This window comes from Zalophus californianus, chromosome X (genome assembly GCF_009762305.2).
Source record: "Zalophus californianus isolate mZalCal1 chromosome X, mZalCal1.pri.v2, whole genome shotgun sequence".
Lineage (NCBI taxonomy): Eukaryota > Metazoa > Chordata > Mammalia > Carnivora > Otariidae > Zalophus > Zalophus californianus.
Genome location: NC_045612.1, coordinates 71,914,497 through 71,938,708, shown reverse-complemented (window position 1 = coordinate 71,938,708; position 24,212 = coordinate 71,914,497). Strand labels below are relative to the sequence as shown.

At 35.7% G+C, this 24,212-nt stretch overlaps 1 protein-coding gene across 3 annotated transcripts in view; it reads right to left on the bottom strand.

Annotated features, from left to right (window-relative positions):
• Positions 1-24,212, bottom strand: part of TEX11 (testis expressed 11) — a 295,012-nt gene that overhangs the window by 20,629 nt on the left and 250,171 nt on the right. For all 3 annotated transcript variants that reach the window (XM_027608457.1, XM_027608459.1, XM_027608458.1), the window contains 3 exons: positions 5,995-6,144; positions 4,508-4,616; positions 3,469-3,589 (listed from right to left, as the gene is read on the bottom strand). In XM_027608457.1, the coding sequence (XP_027464258.1) occupies positions 3,469-3,589; positions 4,508-4,616; positions 5,995-6,144 (380 nt within the window). The remainder of the gene's footprint in view (positions 1-3,468; positions 3,590-4,507; positions 4,617-5,994; positions 6,145-24,212) is intronic.

Here is a 24,212-nt window from a genome sequence, read left to right as displayed (position 1 = left end):
TCAACATCCTGGTTGTGATATTACTTTATATAAGATGTTACCAATGGGGGAGACTGGGTAAAGCATACATAAGATCTCTTGTATTATTTCTTACAACTGCATGTGAATCTTCAATTATTTCAAAATAAAATTTTAATTAAGAAAAATCAGAGCAATCCATTTTCTCCTAAAAATCATCTAGAATATGAACCTAAATATAGGCTTGCCTGTTTAAGCACGTAAGTCATCCTTCTTGCTTTTTCATTGGCAGTAGCTTCTGAATACCAAGTTGAGCCTTTCCTTTGAACTGAATACTAGCAAGAGCAGGTAAAGAAGATGTGTGTTCTGGTGGAAAGAGCCCTGGAAGTGAGGTCAGATGACCTGAGTTCTAGTCCTGACTCTCATTCATTAGCCATATGAATTTAGGCAAATTGGTAACTCGACTTTTTTGGAAGGCAGCTATGCTCATCACTATACTACCAACGGGGTAACTTGACTTTTCTGAAACTTAAAAATTTCCTCATTTGTAAGGATTTGTCAAGGATAATAATACAGCACTCTATTTCACAGAATTGCTGGGGATGGGGGCAGGGATCATATGAAATAATGGATGTAAGAATGCTTTGTAAAATGTAAAGCGTGGTACTGTGAGACACGAGGTTTTGTATTTGGGCAACAGCCATTTTTTTTATAAAGATTTTATTTATTTATTTGATAGAGAGAGCGAGAGAGCACAAGCAGGGGGAACAGTAGAGGGAGAGGGAGAAGCAGGTTCCCCGCCAAGCAGGGAGCCCAATGCGGGGCTTGATCCCAGGACCCTGGGATCACAACCTGAGCCGAAGGCAGACGCTTAACCATCTGAGCCACCCAGGCGCCCCGGGCAACAGCCATTTTGCCACAGTATGGAGGCACTTGATAAAGGTTATCTGCTCAATAAATAATGAATGAGTGACTGGTCATTACAAAACTCAAACAAGGGCAGAATTTTCTCCCAAGCATTTAAAACAAAGGAGATACAGTAACACATTCAAACAGGAAAAAGCAACATATATTATATAAGGAGCCGACAGGATTATTAAACTAATCTCTGCATAAGAAAGTAATCTATCCCACCATGTTTCAGGGGATGAGCAATAATGGATGTAAGACTTGTCAAAAAAGTAGAAAAACACTGAGCTCTCTAGCAGGAAACCTAAGAGCCAGGGAGATGGAACAGTAATAGACAGAATAAAAGTGGCAAAAAAAAAATTTGCTCAGAGAAGTTTAGGCCTTATATAGAGACTATGGAAATGGATCAATTTGGATTTACAGTACAATTTAATTTTAGTTTGTATTAGTTACTATGGCAAACACATCTGAAGGTCCAGATGAGGCTCATGGCTTAGAAATAGAATTTTCTCTTCTTCCCAAAAGAAAGTAAAAAAACATATATATCCAAAATGTTCAATGCTAACATTTTTTTAAAACTTAAATTCACACAGGCCATAATTACACAGCTCCAGGAGAATTCTAGGTTTTTGAAGTCGATGCTGGTTTGTTCCAGGTTGTCACCCTGCTATACTGTTCCACCATCTGCTGGGGTTTGCACATATTTTTACATGAAGAGGCAACTGAGCCCAAAGCGGAGTCAGGATCCTCAGTTATTAACATGGACTCAAATAATGACTTTGTGTGACTTTAAGCAAGCCATTTAACCTTAATATTTTATAGCTCCCTTATAATAACAATACTGCCTTACATGTGTATGAGCTGTTAAAGTTTACAACACATATTATTATTTTAATTGATCCTTAAAACCTCAGTGTGGGAGTCAGAGCAGGTATTATTTCCATTTTACAAATGAGGAAACCAAAGTCAAACAGCACAGAAGGGATATCCATATGGAAAATCAAACAAATAAGAGACCCTACCTTACACCATAAATAAAACAATTAAAAATGGATCATAAACCTATATGTAAGATATAAAAGTATAAAAACTGCTACAAGAAAACACTGGAGAAAATCTTTCTAAATTTGAGATAGGCAAAGGTTTATCATGACCAAAACATGAACAATAAAAGAAAAAACTGATAAATTAGACTTCATCAAAACTTAGAACTTTTGCTTTTTATGTCATTAAGAAAATGAAAAGACAAGCCAGAGATTGGGAGAAAATAGTTACAAACTGTATACTATAAATGATTTGTACCTAGAATATATAAATAAATCTTACAACTCAACAAGAACCCAATTTTTAAAATGGGAAAATAATCAAATAGACATTTTCCCAAAGAAGGCATATAAATGGTCAATAAACACATAAAAAAATTGTCAACGCCATTAGCCATCAAGAAAATAAATACAAATCAAAACCACAATGAGCTACCACTACATACTCACTAAAATGGCTATAATGAAAGAGATAGACAATAACAGTGTCGATGAGGATGTGGACAAATTAGAACCCTCATACACCGCCAGTAGGGATGTAAAACAGTGCAACCACTTTGGAAGACAGATTGTAGCTCCTCCGAAAGTAAAACATAAAGATACCAAATGACTCAGAAATTCATATACACAAGAGAACTGAAAACATGTGTCCACACAAAGAGTTGTATACAAATGTCATAGCAGTATTATTCATAATAGCTAAAAACAAAAACCATCTCAAATGTCTACCAACTAGTGAGTGGGTAAAGAAAATGTGATATATCCATTAAGTAGAATATAATAATATAGGAAGGATTAAAATACTGATACATGCTACATGGATGAGCCTCAGAAATATTATGCTAAATTGAAAGAAGCCAGACACAAGAGATCACACGCTGCATGGTTTCATTCATATGAAGTGTCCAGAAAGAGAAAATTGACACAGATAGGAAGCAGATCTGTGGTTGCTTGGGCCTTAAGGTGAGAACAGGGACTGACTGCAAATAGGTGAGAGGAAACTTTGGGGTAATGGAAATACTCTAAAACTGGATCGTGGTGACAGTTGCATTAACTCTATAAGCTTACTAAAATCACCAAATGGTACACGTACAAAGGCTACATTTCATGGTATGTAAATTATACCTCAATAAAGCTAATTTAAAAATCACTGAATAAACCTGTGCTGAAAAGAAAAAAATCAGCAGAGGAGAGACAAATATACAGGTCCTCAGTGTTCCTTCTACTCTATTACCTGCCTTGGAGAAATGGAAGGAATAACAATAAGGTTTTTCAAAGGGTTAGTATCATCACAGGGGAAGTAACAATTCTACCAAGTTTTAAAATTCCAGGTGGTACTGCTATTTTCATTTAATCCATAGTATACTTGTATCAGAAATTTTCTACTTTTAACTCTTTACATTTCATAAACCCAGGGAAATTTTATAGTGTGTAAGTATACTGAAATATGAATTCATTTACCCTAAAACGCACATCAGAAAGCACTATTCTATGTAATTTCTAACACAGAAGACAGTTCTAATTTTAAAGAACAGCTTAATATCACTGGTTGACTTACGGTATGGATAATAATGCTCAGAGCATCTTCAAAATGACCCCAAACTTCTTCCAGGGGACAGAGTTCTGTACTTGGCACCCCATCTGGCACTAAGAGGTTAATTAAGTTGTGCATACATTTGCTGAAATCAAAAAGAGAAAACTCATCCGAAAAGGAAATAAATCATTGGCTTCATGGCTAAGACAAGTAAAATCTGGATCTCATCCCAGACTACAAGCTTCAAAACACTTCTGTTCTTCCCTCATTTTTATCTGGCCTCCAACCTCAGAAGACAGATTTTTGAAGCTATAAAAGGGGCTGACCAATCCTTCTTTTTATTATGCCTATGGTTGTCTTTCACCTTTTTTTAGTTTCCTACACTAAGGAGTTGTAGCCGTTTATTATATTTTATGAGCTGGTTCAATCTATAGGCACTTTAAAGGATCTCGTTACATCCCCAAATGGGCAAGGGAATTGGGATTTAAACTAGGAATAATTCCAGGAGAACTGTCTCTCATGTCTCAGAAAAGAAAGATTGTAATAAAGTTTTCCACAGAAAAATCATACAACATCATTTCCCCCACGTCTAGGCATAGAGAAAACATAAAATCTCTAATAAGTAATATTTTGTATTATGATGCACAGCACTTATTAGTCCTTAAAGAAAGGTGCTTAGAAAAAACATCTGGGGCAAATATTGCAAAATGTTAACATTTGTTAAATTTGGGTGGTGGATAGATTGGTGGTTGTTATATTAATCTCTGAAACGTACTTAGAAATTTTATCATATATATAGTCTCACACAAAGAAGCAACTTTGCCCCTTTTTTTCCTCTTTTGGGAAATTCACACTCCTTGACATAGCTAATTAATTCTTGGTCTATAATATAACTCTAAATATGAAGCTGTTTTGAGGGCTTTATAGTTCAGGAGTTATAGGAGTGCCCTGATCATCTTTTAAGTTGGACCAGCTGAGTATGACTGATGACTTATGGGGCACTGACCATAGCTCTTTTGGCTATCAAAAAGCCTAGATTCAGTGTTAAGTTATATTTACTAACCTGTATTTCAAAACGTCAATGGATTCTTTCATTTTGTAAAGGAATAAAGCCCTTTTCAAGGCCTTCAGAGCAATGGAAGGATAGTGTGCAGGCATTTCCACTGCTAATGCTATAGGAAGGAAAGAAAAAAGGCTGTGAGCACCTTATCTATCAGTTTTCATCCCAGGGTACAACTTGCTCTCTCTACTGAAACTGGCCTGAAACAGATTAACACAAACCAACCAACCAACAGACAAAAAAACCTAAAAACGAATTTTATGAAATGAGGGGTCCATGGTGGCTTTCAGAGACAGCTTATAGATTCTGCACGGAGTAACATGGTAGGGTCACCGAGGTCATCTTCTCTTCAGCAAACATCAATAGAGAACCTACTGTTTCTGTGACCCTGCACATAGTCATACATGTAAAGCAATAATCTTATGAGCCAGAGTCAAGAAGGGGCACACAAAGGTGGAAACAAAAAGCAGGTCAGTAAAAGGGCAATAATCAAAAACAGATTTATACTACAATATATTGTTCTGGTCTGATACTAAAAACAGGAAACACTTGACATGAGAGTGAGTGTCAGAGATAACAAACCCTAAAACTTCCAAATGCATTTAAATGGAGATCCATTATATAAGAAGTGGTCACCATCACATGTCCATAAAGTATAGACCACATGCTCCATGTCTCTAGGAATTTTGCCTTGCAAGACAAGGAAAGGCAAATGTGACCTTTGTGCAGTTGGGGCTACCTAATACCTTTATTAACCACACACCAGCTCCCAAGGAGGGTTAGAGAGAAAAAAGGGAAAATAATTAGGCCATCTCCTGCAGCATATCCCCATGCAGGTTCTGGGACCCCAAATACTATTTACTTACAGCCCAACCAGAAATTTGAGAGTGGCAATTGTGGTAAAAAATATTACCAGTATTTCTTTGTACACTTTATTTTTTTAAAAGATTTTATTTTTAAGTAATCGCTACACCCAACGTAGGGCTCGAACCTACAAGCCCGAGATCAAGAGTCATGCGTTCTACTAACTGAGCCAGCCAGGCGCCCCTCTTTGTACACTTTAATAAGTTGCTAAGATTGCATCACCTTTGATCAGTGAAGCAGTTGACTGTCATTTCTATCTAGCTGAGTAAAACTAACTTTCCGAAGTTCAAGCTCCCTCTATTGTGTAGTTATATAATTCAATTCCACACCTAGAATAGGCACACCTATTATTAGTAATGCGCTTTACTCGGGTTTCTAAGTACACCAGACAGAAGCAATTATTTTTCATGACCCTAAGGAGCTTATAGTCTCATATAAAAAAAAAGATGCATTAATGATTATAATACGTGACAATTCAAGAATACCATTAGAGAAGGAGAAACAAAGTGCTATGAGGAAACATTATATCCCACCTGAGGGTAAAAAATGAAGAACAGAGAGAAGAATAAAAAGTAGTACAATCTAAATGGGTAACAGTCTTCCAAAAACATAAATATAGCACTTACATGCGATTGTTTCAAATGTTTTACTTTCCAAATGAGGCAGTTCCCACACCGATTCCAGGAAGCTGTCAAGTAACGGATCATTCATTTTGGCTTTAACTTCAAATTCATACAGCAGAAGCAATGTCTCACATGGATCACTTGAGAAGTCCCCTAAGAGGGAGGCAAAAATGCAACATTCTCTGTGGTTATATTTTATTATTCTATTCTAATCTCTCTTCTGGGGAGATTTTTCTGTTGAGGAAAATTAATTCTATTTACAATTTGAAGGTTGTCCTAGTGTCTGTATATAGATGTTTTACATTTTTAAATCATTAGATACATTTTTATATTTTAAATCATTAAATGCATTATAAATTTAAATCATTAAATACATTTTTACATTTTAAATCATTAACTACATTATAAATTCACCAACACTTTGAGCACCCTATAATGCATTCAGTAGCACTGCCTACATTTCCTGAAATTATTGCCATGATGTTCCTAAATAGCCTGAAAAAGTGCTGCTACTATCTGATCCAAATCCAATGTTTATGTGCCTCACTTTAATGACTGTGTTAACCAAAAGATACAGTGCTGTATAAACTAACTGTGGTTTTATTTTAAGCAAAGTAAAAGAGAATTTCCAAATTATTTCATTTAGTCAGTCAACAATATTTCTTGGGTATCACCATGGGCAGAAACTTGTATCAGATGGCATATACCACACAATGTGAGATGGTTTTCATTTATCCTGGTTAGACTGAAAATTTTTAAAAAGTTTTTCTTTCGTGTTTAAAGATTTTATTTATCTGAGAGAGAGAGAGAGTAAGTGAGAGAGCACAAGCTGGGGGGAGAGGGAGAGGGAGAAGCAGGCTTCCCGCAGAGCAGGGAGCCTGATGCAGGACTTGATCCCAGGACCCTGGGATCATGACCTGAGCCGAAGGCAGATGCTTAACCGACTGAGCCACCCAGGCGCCCCTAAAAAAGTTTTGAGGTACACCACACATACAATAAACTGAATAAAAAACAGTTAATCTTAGATTCTTTGGGATTTTCCATGTAGACAATCATGTTATCTGAAAACAGATGTGGTTTTATTTCTTCTTTTTCACTGTATGTCTTCTTTCCATTCTTTTGCTTGGCTCATTGCACTGGCTAGGACTTCTAGGATGATGCTGAACAGGAGTGAGTGTAGATATCCTTGACTTGTTCCTACCCACAGAGGGAAAGCATTCAGTCTTTTGTCATTAAATATGTCATTAGCTGTAGTTTTATCTTTGTAGACGCCTTTTATCAGGTTTAGAAACTTCCCTACTATTCTTAGTTTGCTCAGAGTATTTTTTTAATTATAAATGGATGTTCAATCTTTTCACTTAATCTGTTGATATGGTAAATTAATTGAGTCTACAATGTTGAACCTAGGATAAACCTCACTTGGTTATGGTCTCTTATGCTTTTCAAATTTTACTAAATTACTAAATTTGTAGCTATTTGTTTTAAAAAAAATTTTAATTAACATATAATGTATTATTTGTTTCAGGGGTACAGGTCTGTGATTCATCAGTCTTACACAATTCACAGTGCTTACCATAGTACATACCCTCCCCAATGCCCATCACCCAGCCACCCCATCCCTCCCACCCGCCTCCACTCCAGCAACCCTCAGTTTGTTTCCTAAGATTAAGAGTCTCTTATGGTTTGTCTCCCTCTCTGGTTTCATCTTGTTTCATTTTTCCCTCCCTTCCCCTATAATCCTCTGTCTTGTTTCTCAAAATTCTCATATCAGTGAGATCATATGATACTTACCTTTCTCTGATTGACTTATTTCACTTAGTGTAATACCCTCTAGTTCCATCCATGTCATTGCAAATGGCAAGATTTCATTTTTTTGATGGCTGCATAATATTCCATTGTATATATATACCACATCTTCTTTATCCATTCATCTGTTGATGGACATCTAGGCTCTTTCCATAGTTTGGCTATTGTGGACATTGCTGCTATAAACACTGGGGTGCACGTGCCCCTTTGGATCACTACATTTGTATCTTTGGGGTAAATACCCAGTAGTGCAATTGCTGGGTCGTAGGGTAGCTCTATTTTCAACTTTTTGAGGAACCTCCATACTGTTTTCCAGAGTGGCCACACCAGCTTGCATTCCCACCAACAGTGTAGGAGGGTTCCCCTTTCTCCACATCCTCGCCAACATCTGTTTCCTGACTTGTTAATTTTAGCCATTCTGACTAGTATAAGGTGGTATCTCATTGAGGTTTTGATTTGGATTTCCCTGATGCCAAGTGATATTGAGCACTTTTTCATGTGTCTCTTGGCCACCTGGATGTCTTCTTTGCAGAAATGTCTGTTCATGTCTTCGGCCCATTTCTTGATTGGATTAGTTGTGTTTTGGGTGTTGAGTTTGATAAGTTCTTTATAGATTTTGGATACTAGCCCTTTATCTGATACATCATTTGCAAATACCTTCTCCCATTCTGTTGGTTGTCTTTTGGTTTTGTTGACTGTTTCCTTTGCTGTGCAAAAGCTTTTTATTTTGATGAGGTCCCAATAGTTCATTTTTGCCCTTGCTTCCCTTGCCTTTGGCCATGTGTCTAGGAAGAAGTTGCTGCGGCTAAGGTCAAAAAGATTGCTGCCTGTGTTCTCCTCAAGGATTTTGATGGATTCCTGTCTCACATTGAGGTCTTTCAACCATTTGGAGTCTATTTTTGTGTGTGGTGTAAGGAAAAGGTCCAGTTTCATTCTTCTGCATGTGGCTGTCCAATTTTCCCAACACCATTTGTTGAAGAGACTGTCTTTTTTCCATTAGACATTCTTGTCTGCTTTGTCGAAGATGAGTTGACCATAGAGTTGAGGGTCCATTCCTGGACTCTCTATTCTGTTCCATTGAGCTATGTGTCTGTTTTTGTGCCAGTACCATACTGTCTTGATGATGACAGCTTTGTAATAGAGCTGGAAGTCCGGAATTGTGATGCCACCAGCTTTGCTTTTCTTTTTCAACATTCCTCTGGCTATTCGGGGTCTTTTCTGATTCCTTACAAATTTTAGGATTATTTGTTCCATTTCTTTGAAAAAAAGTGGATGGTATTTTGATGGGGATTGCATTGAATGTGTAGATTGCTCTAGGTAGCATAGACATTTTCACAATATTTGTTCTTCCAATCCATGAGCAGGGAATGTTTTTCCATTTCTTTGTGTCTTCCTCAATTTCTTTCATGAGTATTTTATAGTTTTCTGAGTACAGATTCTTTGCCTCTTTGGTTAGATTTATTCCTAGGTATCCTATGGTTTTGGGTGCAATTGTGAATGGGATCGACTCCTTAATTTCTCTTTCTTCTGTCTTGTTGTTGGTGTATAGAAATGCAACTGATTTCTGTGCATTGATTTTATATCTTGCCACTTTACTCAATTCCTGTATGAGTTCTAGCAGTTTGGGGGTGGAGTCTTTTGGGTTTTCCACATAAAGTATATCATTCTGCAGCTATTTTCATGAGGAATATTGGTCCACAGCTTTCTTTTCTCATATTTTGTCTGGTATTGGTATCAGGGTAAAAATGGTCTCATAAAATGAGCTGGGAAGTATGCCCTCTTCTTTCTGGAAAGGTCTATATAAAGCTGGTGTATGTCTTTAAATATTTTATAGAATTCCCTACTGGAGTTTTCTTTGTTACAAGATTTTAAACTACAAATTCAATGGTTATAGGACTATTCAGACTATCTATTTCTTCTTGTAGGAGCTTTGTTAGTTTGTGACTTTCAAGGAATTTGTCCATCTCATCTAAGCTGTCCAAGTCATAGGCATAAGGCCGATCATAATAGTTCCTTATCATCTTTTTAAATGTCTGCACGATCTGTAGTGATGTCTCTATTTTCATTCTTGACATTGTTAATTTGTTTCTATCTGCCTAGGTAGAGGTTTATTAATTGACTGATCTCCAAAACAACAACAATAACAACAATACAGCTTTTGATTTCGTTTTTATTTTGTTTTTAATTTAATTTTTTAAGATTTATTTTTAAGTAACCTCTACACCCAATGTGGGGCTCAAACTCACAACCCCAAGATCAAGAGTTGCACACTGAGCAACTGAGCCAGCCAGGCACCCCTGTTTTAAATTTTATTCATTTCTGCTCTTATTTCTTTTGTTCCACTTGATTGGGTTTAATTTGCTAATTTTTCCTAGTTTTGTAAGGTGAAGGCTTAGGTTTGAAATCTCTAATTGTATAAATTTTTGTCTGAACACTGCTTTAGTTGTATCCTCTCAATTTTTATATGTGTTTTCATTTTCATTCCACTCAAACTATTCCTGATTTCCTTTTGTGACTTGCTCCTGGACCCATGAGATTATTGAAAAGTGTGCTGTTTAATTTCCAAATATTTGGAGATTTTACAGATGGCCCTGTATTATAGTTTTATAATTTAACTCCATTATGGTCAGAGAAAGTACTTTGTATGATTTCAATACTTTTACATTCTTTGAAGTTTGTTTTAGGGTTCAGAATATGGCCTATCGTGATGAATGTTAGGTGTGCATTTGAAAAAAGAAATGTGTATTCTGCTATTGTAGGATACAGTATTCTATAAATGTCAATTAGATCAAGTTGGTTGAGAGTGTTGTTCATGTCTTCTACGTCCTTACTGAGTATCTGTTGACTTCTATTGATTACTGAGAGATGAGTACTGAAGTCTCCAACTGTAGCTATGGATTTGTCTATTCCATCTTTCATTTCTATCAGTTTTTGCTTCATGTATGTTGAAGGTGTTGTTAGGTACATTACATATTTAGGATAGTTATGATGTCATGTTTAATTGATCACGTTTTCATTATGTTCCTCTTTATCCTGAGTAATGTTCCTTGTTCTAAACTGTTTTTTTGCTCGATATTAATATAGCCATTCCAGCTTTATTTTTCTTAGTGTTTGTATAGTGTATCTTTTTCAGTTCCTTTTATTTCTGACCTATGTCTTCATATTTAAGTGGTTTTTTTTTGTAGACATGTAGTTGGGTCTTGATTTTTTATCCAATCTGATATTCTTCATCTTTTAATTCGTGTGTTTAGACCAGGGGTGAGCAAACTATAATCTGTGGGCTGACTGTTGTCCAAAAAAAGTTTTATTTGAACACAATCATATCCTTTGTTTAAATATGGTCCATGCATTCCTGTGACAATGGCAGAGTTGAGCGGTTGTATCCAAGACCTGCTAGCCTAAAATATTCAGTATTGGCACTTTAAGAAAAGTGCCCTAACCTCTGATTTAGACCATTTATATTTAATGCAGTTATTGATAGTTGGGTGTTCTTGAACTTCATAAAAATGAGTTATATGTAGAACAACTATACAGAAGATCAATAAGGAAATAAAAAAATGAAAACACTGTAAGCCAACTAGACATAACAGACATTTATAGAACATCCCCCCGCCGCAAGAGCAGCAGAATATATGTTCTTCTCAAGTGCACATAGACTATTCTCTAGGAGAGACATATTCTAGGTCATAAAACAAAATTCAGTAAATTTCAAAGTATAAAATAATGCAAAGTATGTTCTGTAACCATAATGTGATGAAATTACCAATTAATAACAGAAAAAAATTGGGGAAATGCACAAATATATGTAAAATAAAAACACCCTTAAACAACCAGTGGGTCAAAAAATAAATCAAAACAAAAATTAGAAAACACTTTGAAATGAATAAAAATGAGGACACAACATACCAAAACAAATGGGATGCAGCTAAAGTAGTGCCTAGAGGAAAATTTATATCTCTAGGCACCTACATTAAGGAGAAACATCTTAAATCAATAATCTAAACTTCTACCTTAGTTAAGACCAAAATAACCCAAACAAGTAGAAGGCAGAGAATAATAAAGATTGGAGTGGAAATGAATAAATTAGCGAATAGGAAAACAATAGAAAAAAATTAATGAAACGAGAAGCTAATTCTTTGAAAAGATCAACAAAACTGACAAATCTTTAAAAGCCTCATTACTAGAATCAGACGTGAAAAAAGGAGACATCACTACCAACCTTAGAGAAATAAAAAGGATTTACAAAGGACTGTTATGAACAACTGTATGCCAATAAGTTAGATAATCTGTATGAAATGGACAATTTCCTAGAAAGAAAAACTACTGAAATGGACTCAAGAAGAAATAGACAATCTAAACAGACCTATAATGGATAAAGTAATTTATTTTTTAAAAAGATTTTATTTACTTATTTGACAGAGAGAGAAAGAGAGAGAGCGTGTGTGAGTGCACATAAGCAGGGGGAGCACAGAGGGAGAGGGAGAAACAGGCTCTCTGCTGCGGGGAGCCGGATGGAGGGCTAGATCCCAGGACCCGGGATCATGACCTGAGCCAAAGGCAGACGCTTAACCGACTGAGCCATACAGGTGCCCCAATGAATAAAGTAATTTAAACAGTTTTAAAAACTATGGAAAAAGAAAAGCCTGGCCTAAATAGCTTCACCACTGGACTGTACCAAACATTTAAAGAATTAATACTAATTCTCACACATTTTTTTAAAAATAGAAGGGGATGGGGGCGCCTCTGTGGCTCAGTTGGTTGAGCATCCAATTCTTGATTTTGGCTCAGGTCATATCTCAGGGTTGTAGGGTGGAGCCCCATGTCAGGTTCCATGCTCAGCACAGAGTCTGCTTGAGTTTTTCTCCCTCTGCCCCTTCCCCGACTTGTGCATTCCCTGCTCTCTAAAATAAATAAATAAATTTTTAAAAAAATAAAAGGTCATGGAACACTTCATAACTCATTCTATGAAGCCAGTATTACTGTGATACCAAAACCCAAAGACATCACAAATAAAGAAAATTGCAGAGAAATATCTCTTAGGAATATAAACTCAAAAATTCCCAACAAAATACTAGTAAACTGAATTCAACAACACAGAAAATAATTATACAACATACCCAAGTGGGATTTATCCAGAAATGCAAGGTTGCTTTAACGAGTGAAAATCAATTAATGCAATATACTATATCAATATAATAAGAAACAAAAACTACATGATGTTCTCCACAGAGGCAGAAAAGCACTTGACAAAATCCAATATCCTTTCATGATAAAAACGATGAACAAACTAGAAGGGAACTTCCTCAGTCTGATAAAGGGCATCTCTGAAAAACCCACAGCTAACAACACACTCACTACTGAAAGACTGGATTCTTTCCCTCTAAGATATAGAATAAGGAAAGAATGCCCACTTTCACCACTGCTACTCAACATTGTACTGGAAGTTCTAGTCAAAGAAATTAGGCAAGATAAAGAAATAAAAGACATCAAGACCAGAAAAGAAATAGTAAAGCTATCTCTATTTGCACAGGATGTGATCTTGTAAATAAGGTTCCTAAGGAATTCAGTAAAATACCATTAGAACTAATAAACAAGTTTAAGATCAATATAAAAAAAATCAATTCTAGTTCTATACAATAGCAATGAGCAAACTGAAAATAAGATTAAGAAGACAATTCCATTTACAATAGCATCAGAAACAATAAAATACTTAGGAATAAATGAAAAGATGTGCAGGACTTGTACAATGAAAATTATAAAACATCACTGAAAGAAATTAAAGATGTAAATAAATGGAAAAATATTCCATGTTCATAGATTAAAAGACTTAACTTTGTTAAGATGGCAATATTCCCAAAAATGATCTACAGATTCAACACAATCCCTATCAGAATCCCAGCTGGCTTTTTTCTTTTTTCAGAAATTGTCAGGCCAATCCTAAAATTCATATGGAAATTCAAGGAACCCAGAATAGCCAAAATGATCTTGAAAAAAGAACAAATTTGGAGGACTAACACTTCCTGATTTCAAAACTTACTACAAAGCAATGATAATTAAGACAGTGTGGTACTGACATAAGGACAGACATGCATATCAATTGGATAGATAATTGACAATCCAGAAATAAAACAATGTGTCTATGATCAACTAATTTTCCACAAGGAGGTAAAGACCATCTACTGTGGAAAGACTATTTCTGAAAAAAATAAATGGTTCTGAAACTGCACAGCCACATGGAAAAGAATGAAGTCGGACTCTTACCTCACACCACGTACAAAAATTCACTCAAAATGGATCAAAGACCTAAGTATAAGAGCTAAAAGTATAAAACTTTTCAGAAGAAAACATAGGAATAAATGTTCATAACTCTGAATTTGGCAGTTGATTCTTATATATGATACCAAAAACATGAGCAACAAAAGAAAAATACATTGTACTTCATCAGAGTTAAAAAAAATTTGTGCTTTAAAAGACACTATCAAGAAAGGGAAAATACAACCCGCAGAATGGGAGAAAATACTTTCAAGTCATAAATCTGATCAGGGACTTGTACCTAAAATATGTAAAAGACTTATGACTTAGTAATAAAAAGACAAATAACTCAATTAAAAATTGGGCAAAGAGTCTGAACACACATTTCTCCCAAGAAGATATACAAATGGCCAATAAACATATGAAAAGATGCTCAACATCATTAGTTGTCCAGAAAGTCATGAATCAGGAAGTCAAAACTGCAATGGGACATCACTCTGTACTCATTAGGATGGCTAGAGAAAAAAAGTCAGATAATACAAGTATCAGCATGGAGGTGGGGAAATCAGAAGTCTCACAGACTACTGATGACAATATAAAATGGTGCAGCCCCTTGGGAAAACAGTCCTGCATCTCCTCAAATGATTAAAATACAGTTATCATATGACCTAGGTCTACCCAAGAGAAATGAAAACATATGTTCACACAAAAACTTACACACAAATGTCTACAGCAGCATGATTCAGAATAGCCAAAAGATGAAAACAACTGATGAATGGATTTTTAAAATGTGGTAAGTCCATACAATGGAATATTATTTGACCATAAAATGGAATGAAATACTGATACATGCCACAACATGGATAAACTTTGAACATGTTATATCAAGTGAAAGAAATCAGTCACAAAAGTCCACATATTATATGATTCTATTTTTATAAAATGTCCAAAATATGCATTAATCTCTATATTAATGGCTGCACAGGGCTCCTGGGGGGAATGCAGGGATAGGGAACGTGATGGGGGTTTCTTTTTGAAGTGATGAAATGTTCTAAAATTGACTGTTGGTGGTGGTTGTATATATCTGTGAATATACCAAAATCCACTGAATTATATACTTTAATGTGTGAATTGTATGGCATGTGAATTATATATCTCAATAAAGCTGTTTTTCAAAATGAATTTTTACCTTGTGTGATATTCCTTTGTGCCTGACTTCTTTTGTTCAAGATAATGTCTGTGATATTCATCTATATTTTTCTGAGTCAGAAGTGTATTCCTTTTCTGATTTGTAGTATTCCATTGTATGAGTGTACCACAATTTACTTAATCCATCCTCCTGTTGATGACACTAGAGTTTTCAAATCTTTAGCTCTTATGAACAGAGCTGTCTTGAACATTCTCATACATAATGTTACGGTAAACAGATACACTCATTTCACCTGAGCATATATCTAGGAGAGGGACTGCTGGGTCATTGCTGTAACAAACATGTTTGGTTTTAGCAGATACTGCCAAATGGTCGTCCAAAGTGGTTGTACTAATTTACATTTCCACTACCAATGTATCAGAGCTCCAGTTGTTTCCCATCCTTACTAACACTTGTTAACTTAATTTTAGCCATTTCAGTGAATGTGCAGTGATCCCTCATTGTGGTGTTAATTGACATTCTCTAATGAGTAATGATGTTGAACATTTTTCCTTTGCCTGTTGATCATTTGTATATCTTTTGTGAAGTTCCTGTTTAATTCTATTGCCCATTTTTTATTGGGTTGTCTTTTCTCATTGAGTTTTAACAGTTTCTTATACACTCTGGAATTTTTCAGGCTTATGTATTAACATATCTTCTTCCTGTCTATGGCTTGTCTTTTTCCTATCTTGATTGTATCTTTTGACAAACTGAAGTTCTCAGTTGTAATGGAGTCCACTTTATCAGTATTTTCTTTTATAGGTTTTATAGGTAATTTTTTTGTGTCTCCAGAGTCATGAACATATTCTCCTATGTTTCTTTTTAGAAATCTTATTGTTGTACCTTTCACTATGATCCATCTCAAAGCAATATTTCTGTATGATGGGAGGGAGGGTCAAGGTTCATTTTTTCTCATATGGATATCTAATTGTTCCAGCACCATTTATTGTTAAAATTTTTCTTTCCCCACTGAATAGCATTGGCACCTTTTTCATGAAATGATCATGTGTGAGTCTATTTCTGGACACTATTTCTGTGGTGTATGTTTTCAGACTCTATTCATCTTTTTCAAAATTGTCCTTTTGTCTCTATACAAAATTTAATATCATCCTGTCAACTTTCACAAGTAAATCAGCTGGGATTCTGATTGGGATTGTCTTGAGTCTACAGGTCAAATTGGGAAAATGGACATTTTAACAAAATTGAGTTTTCCAGTCCATGAATATAGTATATATCTTCATTTATTTAGGTCTTTAAAAGTTTTCTCTCAGCAATGTTTCAGTGTTTTGTAGTTTTCGTTGTAGAGGTCTCCTGCATCTTTCATTAGATTACTAAACATTTGATGGGTTTTGATGCTGTTAAAAATGGTATCTTAAAGTTCATTTTTTCCAGTTATTTCTTGCTAGTACACAGAAATACAATTAATTTTTGTGTATTGACCTGTGCCCAGCAACCATGCCAAATTCATTTGTTTTTATTTTTTTAAAGATTTATTTATTCACTTTTTGGGGGTGGGGGAGGGGTTGAGGGAGAAGGAGAGAGGATCTCAAGCAGACTCCATGCTGAGCTTAGAGCCCAATGCAGGGCTTGATCTCATGACCCTGAGATCACAACCCAAGCCAAAACCAAGAATTGGACACTTAACCGACTATGCCATCCAGGCACCCCCAAATTCATTTATTTTTAAAACTTTAAAATAAAAGTTATAGAAAGTCATTTTGGATGTGTGATTTTTAAGTGTTGAATTATTGGGATAAATCCTACTTGGTTATGATATATTATCCTTTTTATATATTACTGGATTCAATTTTCTAAAATTTTAGAATTTTTGCATCTATCACTGAATATTTTGACCTATACTTTCTTTTTTTTTAAAGATTCTATTCATCTATTTGAGAGACAGAGACAGAGAGAGTGACAGAGAGCATGAGCAGGGAGGAGAGGGAGAAGCATGGCTCGACCCCAGGACCCCAGGATCATAACCTGAGCTGAATGCTTAACTGACTGAGCCACCCAGGTGCCCCTACTTTTTCTTTTTTTGCTTGAAATGTCTCTGTCAGATTTTGTCATCAGAGTCATGCTGGTCTCATAAAATCAATGGATTACCTCTTTCTCTATTTTCTATAAGAGGTATTTTTACAGGGTTGCTATTATTTCTTCCTTATACATTTGAAGAATTCATACCAGTGAAGCCATTTTCTTTGTGGTTATTAAGATTAAATTTCTTTAACAGGTATAGCACTATTAAAATATTCTAAATAGGACTATTCAGATTCTCTTTGGGCCAACTGTCATAGGTGTACTTTTCAAATTAACTTGTCAATTTTGTCAAGATTGTCAAATTTATTGGCATAAAGTTATTCACAGTGTCCTTTTGTCTTTTTAGATTAAATTTAGATCTCCAGAAAGATTTGTAGTGATGTCTACTTTTGAATTACTGATATTAGTAATTTGTGTCCTTTCTTTTTATTTATTGCTCCATCTAGCTTGGCATTCAATTGTAGTCATCTTTCCAAAGAATCAACTTTTGGCTTTTGATTTTCTCTTGGATGTGTGCTTTCTATTTCATTGTTTTCCTCTCTTTTCTTTGTTATGTTCTTCCTTCAATTTTCCTTGGGTTTCATTTGCTATTATTTCCCTAGATTTGAGCCAGAAGCTAAGATCATTGATTTTCAACCCTTCATTTTTTCTAATATATGCATTTAAAGCTATTTATTTTCCCTTAGTTTAGCTGTACCTCACAAATTTTGATGTCATTATTTTTTCATTTTTGTTAAGTTCAATAATTCCATAAATATCATTGATTTCTTCAACTGATTAAATCTTCAACAGTGGGAGTTTTTTTTTTTTTAAAGATTTTATTTATTTATTTGAGAGAGAGAGAATGAGAGATAGAGAGCACGAGAGGGAAGAGGGTCAGAGGGAGAAGCAGACTCCCTGCCGAGCAGGGAGTCCGATGCGGGACTCGATCCCGGGACTCCAGGACCATGACCTGAGCCGAAGGCAGTCGCTTAACCAACTGAGCCACCCAGGCGCCCAACAGTGGGAGTTTTCTAATCATCTTTCTGTTGTTGACTTCTAGTTTACATTGTTCAGAGAACATACTTTCTAAGATGCAGTCCTTTGAAATTTGTTGAGACTCACTTTTTGACTCAGGCTATGATCTATTTTGGTAAATGTTACAAGTGCACCTGAAAAAAAATGTGTATCCTACAGTTAATAGATGCTTTGTTCTACATACATATCAGGACTGAAGTGAAGTTTCAAGTTTGGGAAACCTAGAAATCAATAATGAATGTCTGTAGGTGAGCTATTATACACACTTTACTCTGATGAGGAGTTACTGTGCCAAGATAACTGTATGGAAAAATTTCCAGATTCACATCTGTGCTTTTATAAATGAAAACCACAGTCTACAAAAGGAAGTCAGTCAGGGACAAGGAGACTTAAATGACATTCCTTTTTCTTTTCAAATTTTTATCTAAATTCTAGTTGGTTAACATACAGTGTAATATTGGTTTCAGGAGAATTCAGTGATTCATCACTTGCACACAACATCCAGCACTCATCTAAGTGCCCTCCTTAATACCCGTCACCCATCTAGCCCATCCCCCCACCCACATCCCTCCATCAACCCTCAGTTTGTCCTCTATCATTGAGTCTCTTATGGTTTGTTTCCCCCTCTCTCTCTTTTCCCCCTCCCATATGTTCATCTGTTTTGTTTCTTAAATTCCACATATGTGTGAAATCATATGGTATTTGTCTTTCTCTGACTGGCTTATTTCATTTAGCATAATATACTCTAGTTCCATCCATGTCTTTACAACTAGCAAGAGTTCATTCTTTTTGATGGTTGGGTAATATTCCCTGGTATATATACACCACATCCATTCATCAGTCGATGGACATTTGGGTTCCTTCCATAGTTTGGCTACTACTGATAATGCTGCTATAAACATCAGGGTGCATGTACCCCTTCAAATCTGTATTTTGATGTACCATTTGTGTAAATACCTAGTAGTGCAATTGCTGGATTGTAGGGTAGTTCTATTTTTCACTTTTGGAAGAGGACCCTCATACTGTTTTCCAGAGTGGCTGCACCAGCTTGCATTCCCACCAAGAGTGTAAGAGGGTCCCCCTTTCTCCGCATCCTCACCAACATCTGTTGCTTCCTGTATTGTTAATTTTAGCCACTCTGACAGGTGTGAGGTGGTATCTCATTGTGGCTTTGATTTGTATTTCCCTGATGATGAGTGATGTTGAGCATTTTTTCATGTGTCTATAGCCATCTGTATATCTTCTTTGGAAAAATGTCTATTGAATGACATTCCAAATTAGGTCAGGCATTTGGGAGAAGGAATAGTATAGGTCACCATAAATATCTGGGAATTGTAACAAATGTGTCTTCTGAACTTGTGACCCTTGCTACATTTTATTTTTTTATTATTTTTTTAATTTTTTTAAAAGATTTTATTTATTTATTTGAGAGAGAGAATGAGATAGAGAGAGCATGAGAGGGGGGAGGGTCTGAGGGAGAAGCAGACTCCCTGCTGAGCAGGGAGTCCTATGCGGGACTCGATGCCGGGACTCCAGGATCATGACCTGAGCCGAAGGCAGTGGCCCAACCAACTGAGCCACTCAGGCGCCCACCCCTGCTACATTTTAATGACCCCAGAGTTCTGTAATCAAAATCCCTACTCACTGCCATTAGAGCTTTCCTTTGTATTATTAGGGTAGGCTTATGCTGCCTATGAGACATAATTCAAATGGAATGATGTCAAAATTGAAGATTTTTAGGACCAAATTCTATCAGAGATACTTGGGTATCTCCAGATAATTGTTTAATTTCCTTTGGAGAAGTAATCTTAAATTTAGTTCTTTTGTTTCTGTGGCCTAAGGCCAGACCCAAAATGTACACTAGAAAATCCACTCAAGTGTGGTCATCTTGTTTAATGTGCCTGAGGATCAACTCCAATTGCTTCTTCTCTTGGCTAATCTCAAAACTATCATCTCTGAGAATTTCTTATCCATTGAGAACTAATCTCTGAGCCAAAAGCAACCCATGACTGACTGCTAGTTATTACGCCAATGGAAGGACAAACTAAAAAATGTCTGATGAAGGAATAAGCATCTAATCCTAGTTTTGGTGTGTGTAAGTGAACAGATAATTCCAACATGAGCTTTGATAAATGACAGCTTTTAGCTACTGCATTTGGATAAATTAGAATGACCCTTCCAGTTCTGGGCTGAGGAGACCATAATATGTAAATATATATAAAAGTAGAGATAATCCCATCCTGTCAGCAGAACTGCCTTTGTGTTGGTTGAGGATTCATACTGGGTTTTGTTCTAAAACTCTCAGGAGGTTTACTCTAACATAACTGCTAAGACGTTCAATGATGACATTTGACGAATACTTTATACCAAGGTCAAAATTATAGCACTGGAGATAAGTGAAATTTGCAATGACTCAAAAAATAACTTAAAAGGCTTTTCTCCATCTTCATGATTTTTAAATAAAAAATTTACTCATATTACAAAACAGATAGCCTTAAGAAATCTAATCACTAAGATTACTTCTAGCCTTAACATTTGATGACATTTTATGTAGAGTATAATTGCAAGGATATTCTTAGCAACATCTAAAAGTTAAGTTCTTCAGTGGAGACCCTAAAAAGGAGCCGGAAAGACTGATTAAGAATCTGTGACCTTCCTTGTGTTTGGAGTGTCTTATGATCATAAGCAGTCATTTCTGGTATAATCCCTACTTCCCCTTACATCTTTTTTCTTTTCCTGGACACCTAACCTGCCCTTCTCTGCCCTACACCTATATCCCAAGTTGAATCTTTATTAAAGTATTTTTTTCTAAATGTTCTCCCAAAGTACAAACTGATAATGACTTAAATTGTGAGCTTTCTCAATGATTTTTGCATAGAGAGCTCTCAAAGACCAAAATATTCTAATACTCGAATGAATGACTCTCTAATGATAGAATTTCTGGTGCCATAGCAGTATTTCATTCAGTAAATATTTATTAAGCTCTAGTACGTACCAGATAGTTTTAGGAGGTAGAGATAAAGAATGAACAAGACAGACAACTTTTCTGCCTACATGGAACTTAGACTCTAGTTGGGGAGAGAAATAACATATATAATATAAACATACATAATAATATAACATCAAGGCAATATATCATTAATAATATAATAATATATAATATAATATATCAAGTAGAGATTAGTGTTGTAACCTATATATATAGGTTATGGGGGTAGTGATGGAAGTTGCTATTTTAGAAGGCATGTGGTCAGGAAAGATCTAAGTTGGGAAGTGACACTTGAGCAGAGGATGTGGGGGAGCAAGCCATATGATATCCAGGAAAAGAGTGTTTTATGAAAAAGGAATGGCAAATATAAAGGTCCAGAGTTAGGAAAGTAGTAGTACTGATATAGTGGGACTAAAGTATGGTGAGTTGAGAGGCAGGTGATGGGAGATGGAGGCAGAGAGGTAACCAAGGGCCAGAAAATCTATGGTCTTGAAGATCATGATAACAACTTTGAATTTTATCTTAAGTCCAAGTAAATAGGAAGTACAAGAGGACTGACATGATATGACTTTTAATACTGACTGCTGTGTGGCTACTGGATTTACACAGGGGCAAAAGTGGGAGCAGAGAGGATAGTTGGGAAGCTATTACATTAGTCCAGCTGAGAGATGAAGTAGCTTGGACTAAGGAAATACTGCTGGCCTGATTTATTGTTTGGAAAGGGCACATCATAAATCACACTACTCTCAGCTTCACCTCCCACTATATAAACCCTGAATAAGAGACAACTCCAAAACTAACAATGTTCTCTTATACATCTGGCTTTTGTTTATTTAGTTTCTACAGCTTTTAATGCCTTTTACTTGCTTTTCTAACCATTAAATCCCAATCATTCTTCAAGAATAAGTTCAAATATTACCTTTAAGAATGGATCATTTCTTGCTCTGTGATCCCACATACTTTACATTTCTATTACTGAAGTTATTTTCATTTTGCTTTGTATATGTGGAAGGAATTATGTTTCTTACCTCCTTTCTTCACTGTATATTTCTTAAGGACAGAGACAACAACACATTTCCCTATGTTTCACAATACTTAGTAGCACTTGGCATTTAATGAAGACTTTATAAAATGAATGTGGTAAGCTGCTTTCCTTAGGTCACTAAAATAATGGCATGTCAGGGTTAATCCTTTTGTAAAAGCTAATTCCCATAGTACTAAGATTTCAGTCACTGTTTATATAGTTCTTAATTAACTTTGATTTGGAATAGATTTTTAAAAGGTTGGCATTTTCCAATTTTGCCCCAGAAGCTTATGATTCACCAGCTTTGCACTTTCCCTTAATTTGTCTGTTTACAGTTGGAAGCTTAATGATTTATTTACATTACTCACAAGCTGGGCTCATACTTTTAGGCATTATTTCATTAGAAATACCCAGTCTTAGGAAATATAAACCTTTAACAACTCAGATTCATTTCTTCTAAGTGTATTTTCCCCCGTCTCATTCTTTTTTAAATAAATGACTTGCATTTAAACTTGGGAATTACATCAATGAATAGAAGGAAGGATCTGAAACAGTTTCCCAATAATTTCTGCCCCTACCTTCCAGTTTAAACTTAAAGTTAATCAAAGTTTAATCTTAATCAACAGGTTGAGCATAAATATCAATACCACATAAGACTTACCACATAAGTCTCAAAGGTAACAAGATATGGGTTTTTTTTATATGGGGATTCTATATCATTTATTTTTTTTCAGTTTTTATTTAAATTTCAGTTAGTTAACATACCGTGTAATATTACTTTCAGGTATATCATATAGTGATTCAACATTTCAATACAACACCCAGTGCTTATTACAACAACTCTACTCCCTAACACCTATTTAAACCATCCCCCCATCCACGTCCCCTCTGGTAACAATCAGTTTGTTCTCCATAGTTAAGAGTCTGTTTCTTGGTTTGCCTCTCTCTCCCTTTTTTCCCTATGTTCATTTGTTTTGTTTTTTAAATTCCACATGAGTGCAATCATATGGTATTTGTCTTTCTCTGACTGAATTATTTCACTTAGCATGATACTCTCTAGCTCCATCCACATCATTGCAAATGGCAAGATTTCATTACTTTTTATGAATTCCTTTTATATATATACACACACACTACATCTTCTTTATCTATTCATCAGTTGATGGACACTTGGGCTGTTTCCATAATTTGGCTACTGTAGAGAAGGCTGCTTTAAGTATCGGGGTGCATGTATCCCTTTGAATTTGTATTTTTGTATTCTTTGGGTAAATACCTGGTAGAGCAATTGCTGGATCCTAGGGTAGTTCTATTTTTAACTGTTTGAAGAACTTCCATATTGTTTTCCAGAGTGGCTGCATCAGTTTGCATTCCTGCCAACAGTGTAAGAGGGTTCCCCTTTCTCCACATCCTCACCAACACCTTACATCAATACACAGAATGATCTGAAACAACTTCCCAGTGATTTCTATTGTTTCTGTGTTGTAGATTTTAGCCATTCTGACAGGTGTGAGGTGGTATATAATTGTAGTTTTGATTTGTATTTCCCTGATGATGAGTGATGTTAAGCATCTCTCTTTTCATGTGTCTGTTGGACATGTGTATGTTTTCTTTGGAAAAATGTCTCTTGAGGGGTGCCTGGGTGGCTCAGTCATTAAGCACCCAATTCTTGATGTCAGCTCAGGTCATGATCTCAGGGTCATGAGATGAAGACCCGCACTGGGCTCCATGCTGGGCATGGAGTTGTTTAAGATGCTCTCTCTCCCTCCTCCTTCTGCCCCTCCACCCACCCTGCTCAGGTGTGAGTGCTCCTTCTCTCAAAAAAAAAAAAAAGTGAAAATGTCTCTTCAGATCTCCTGCTCATTTTTAAGTTGGATTATTTGTTTTTTTGAGTGTTGAGCTTGATA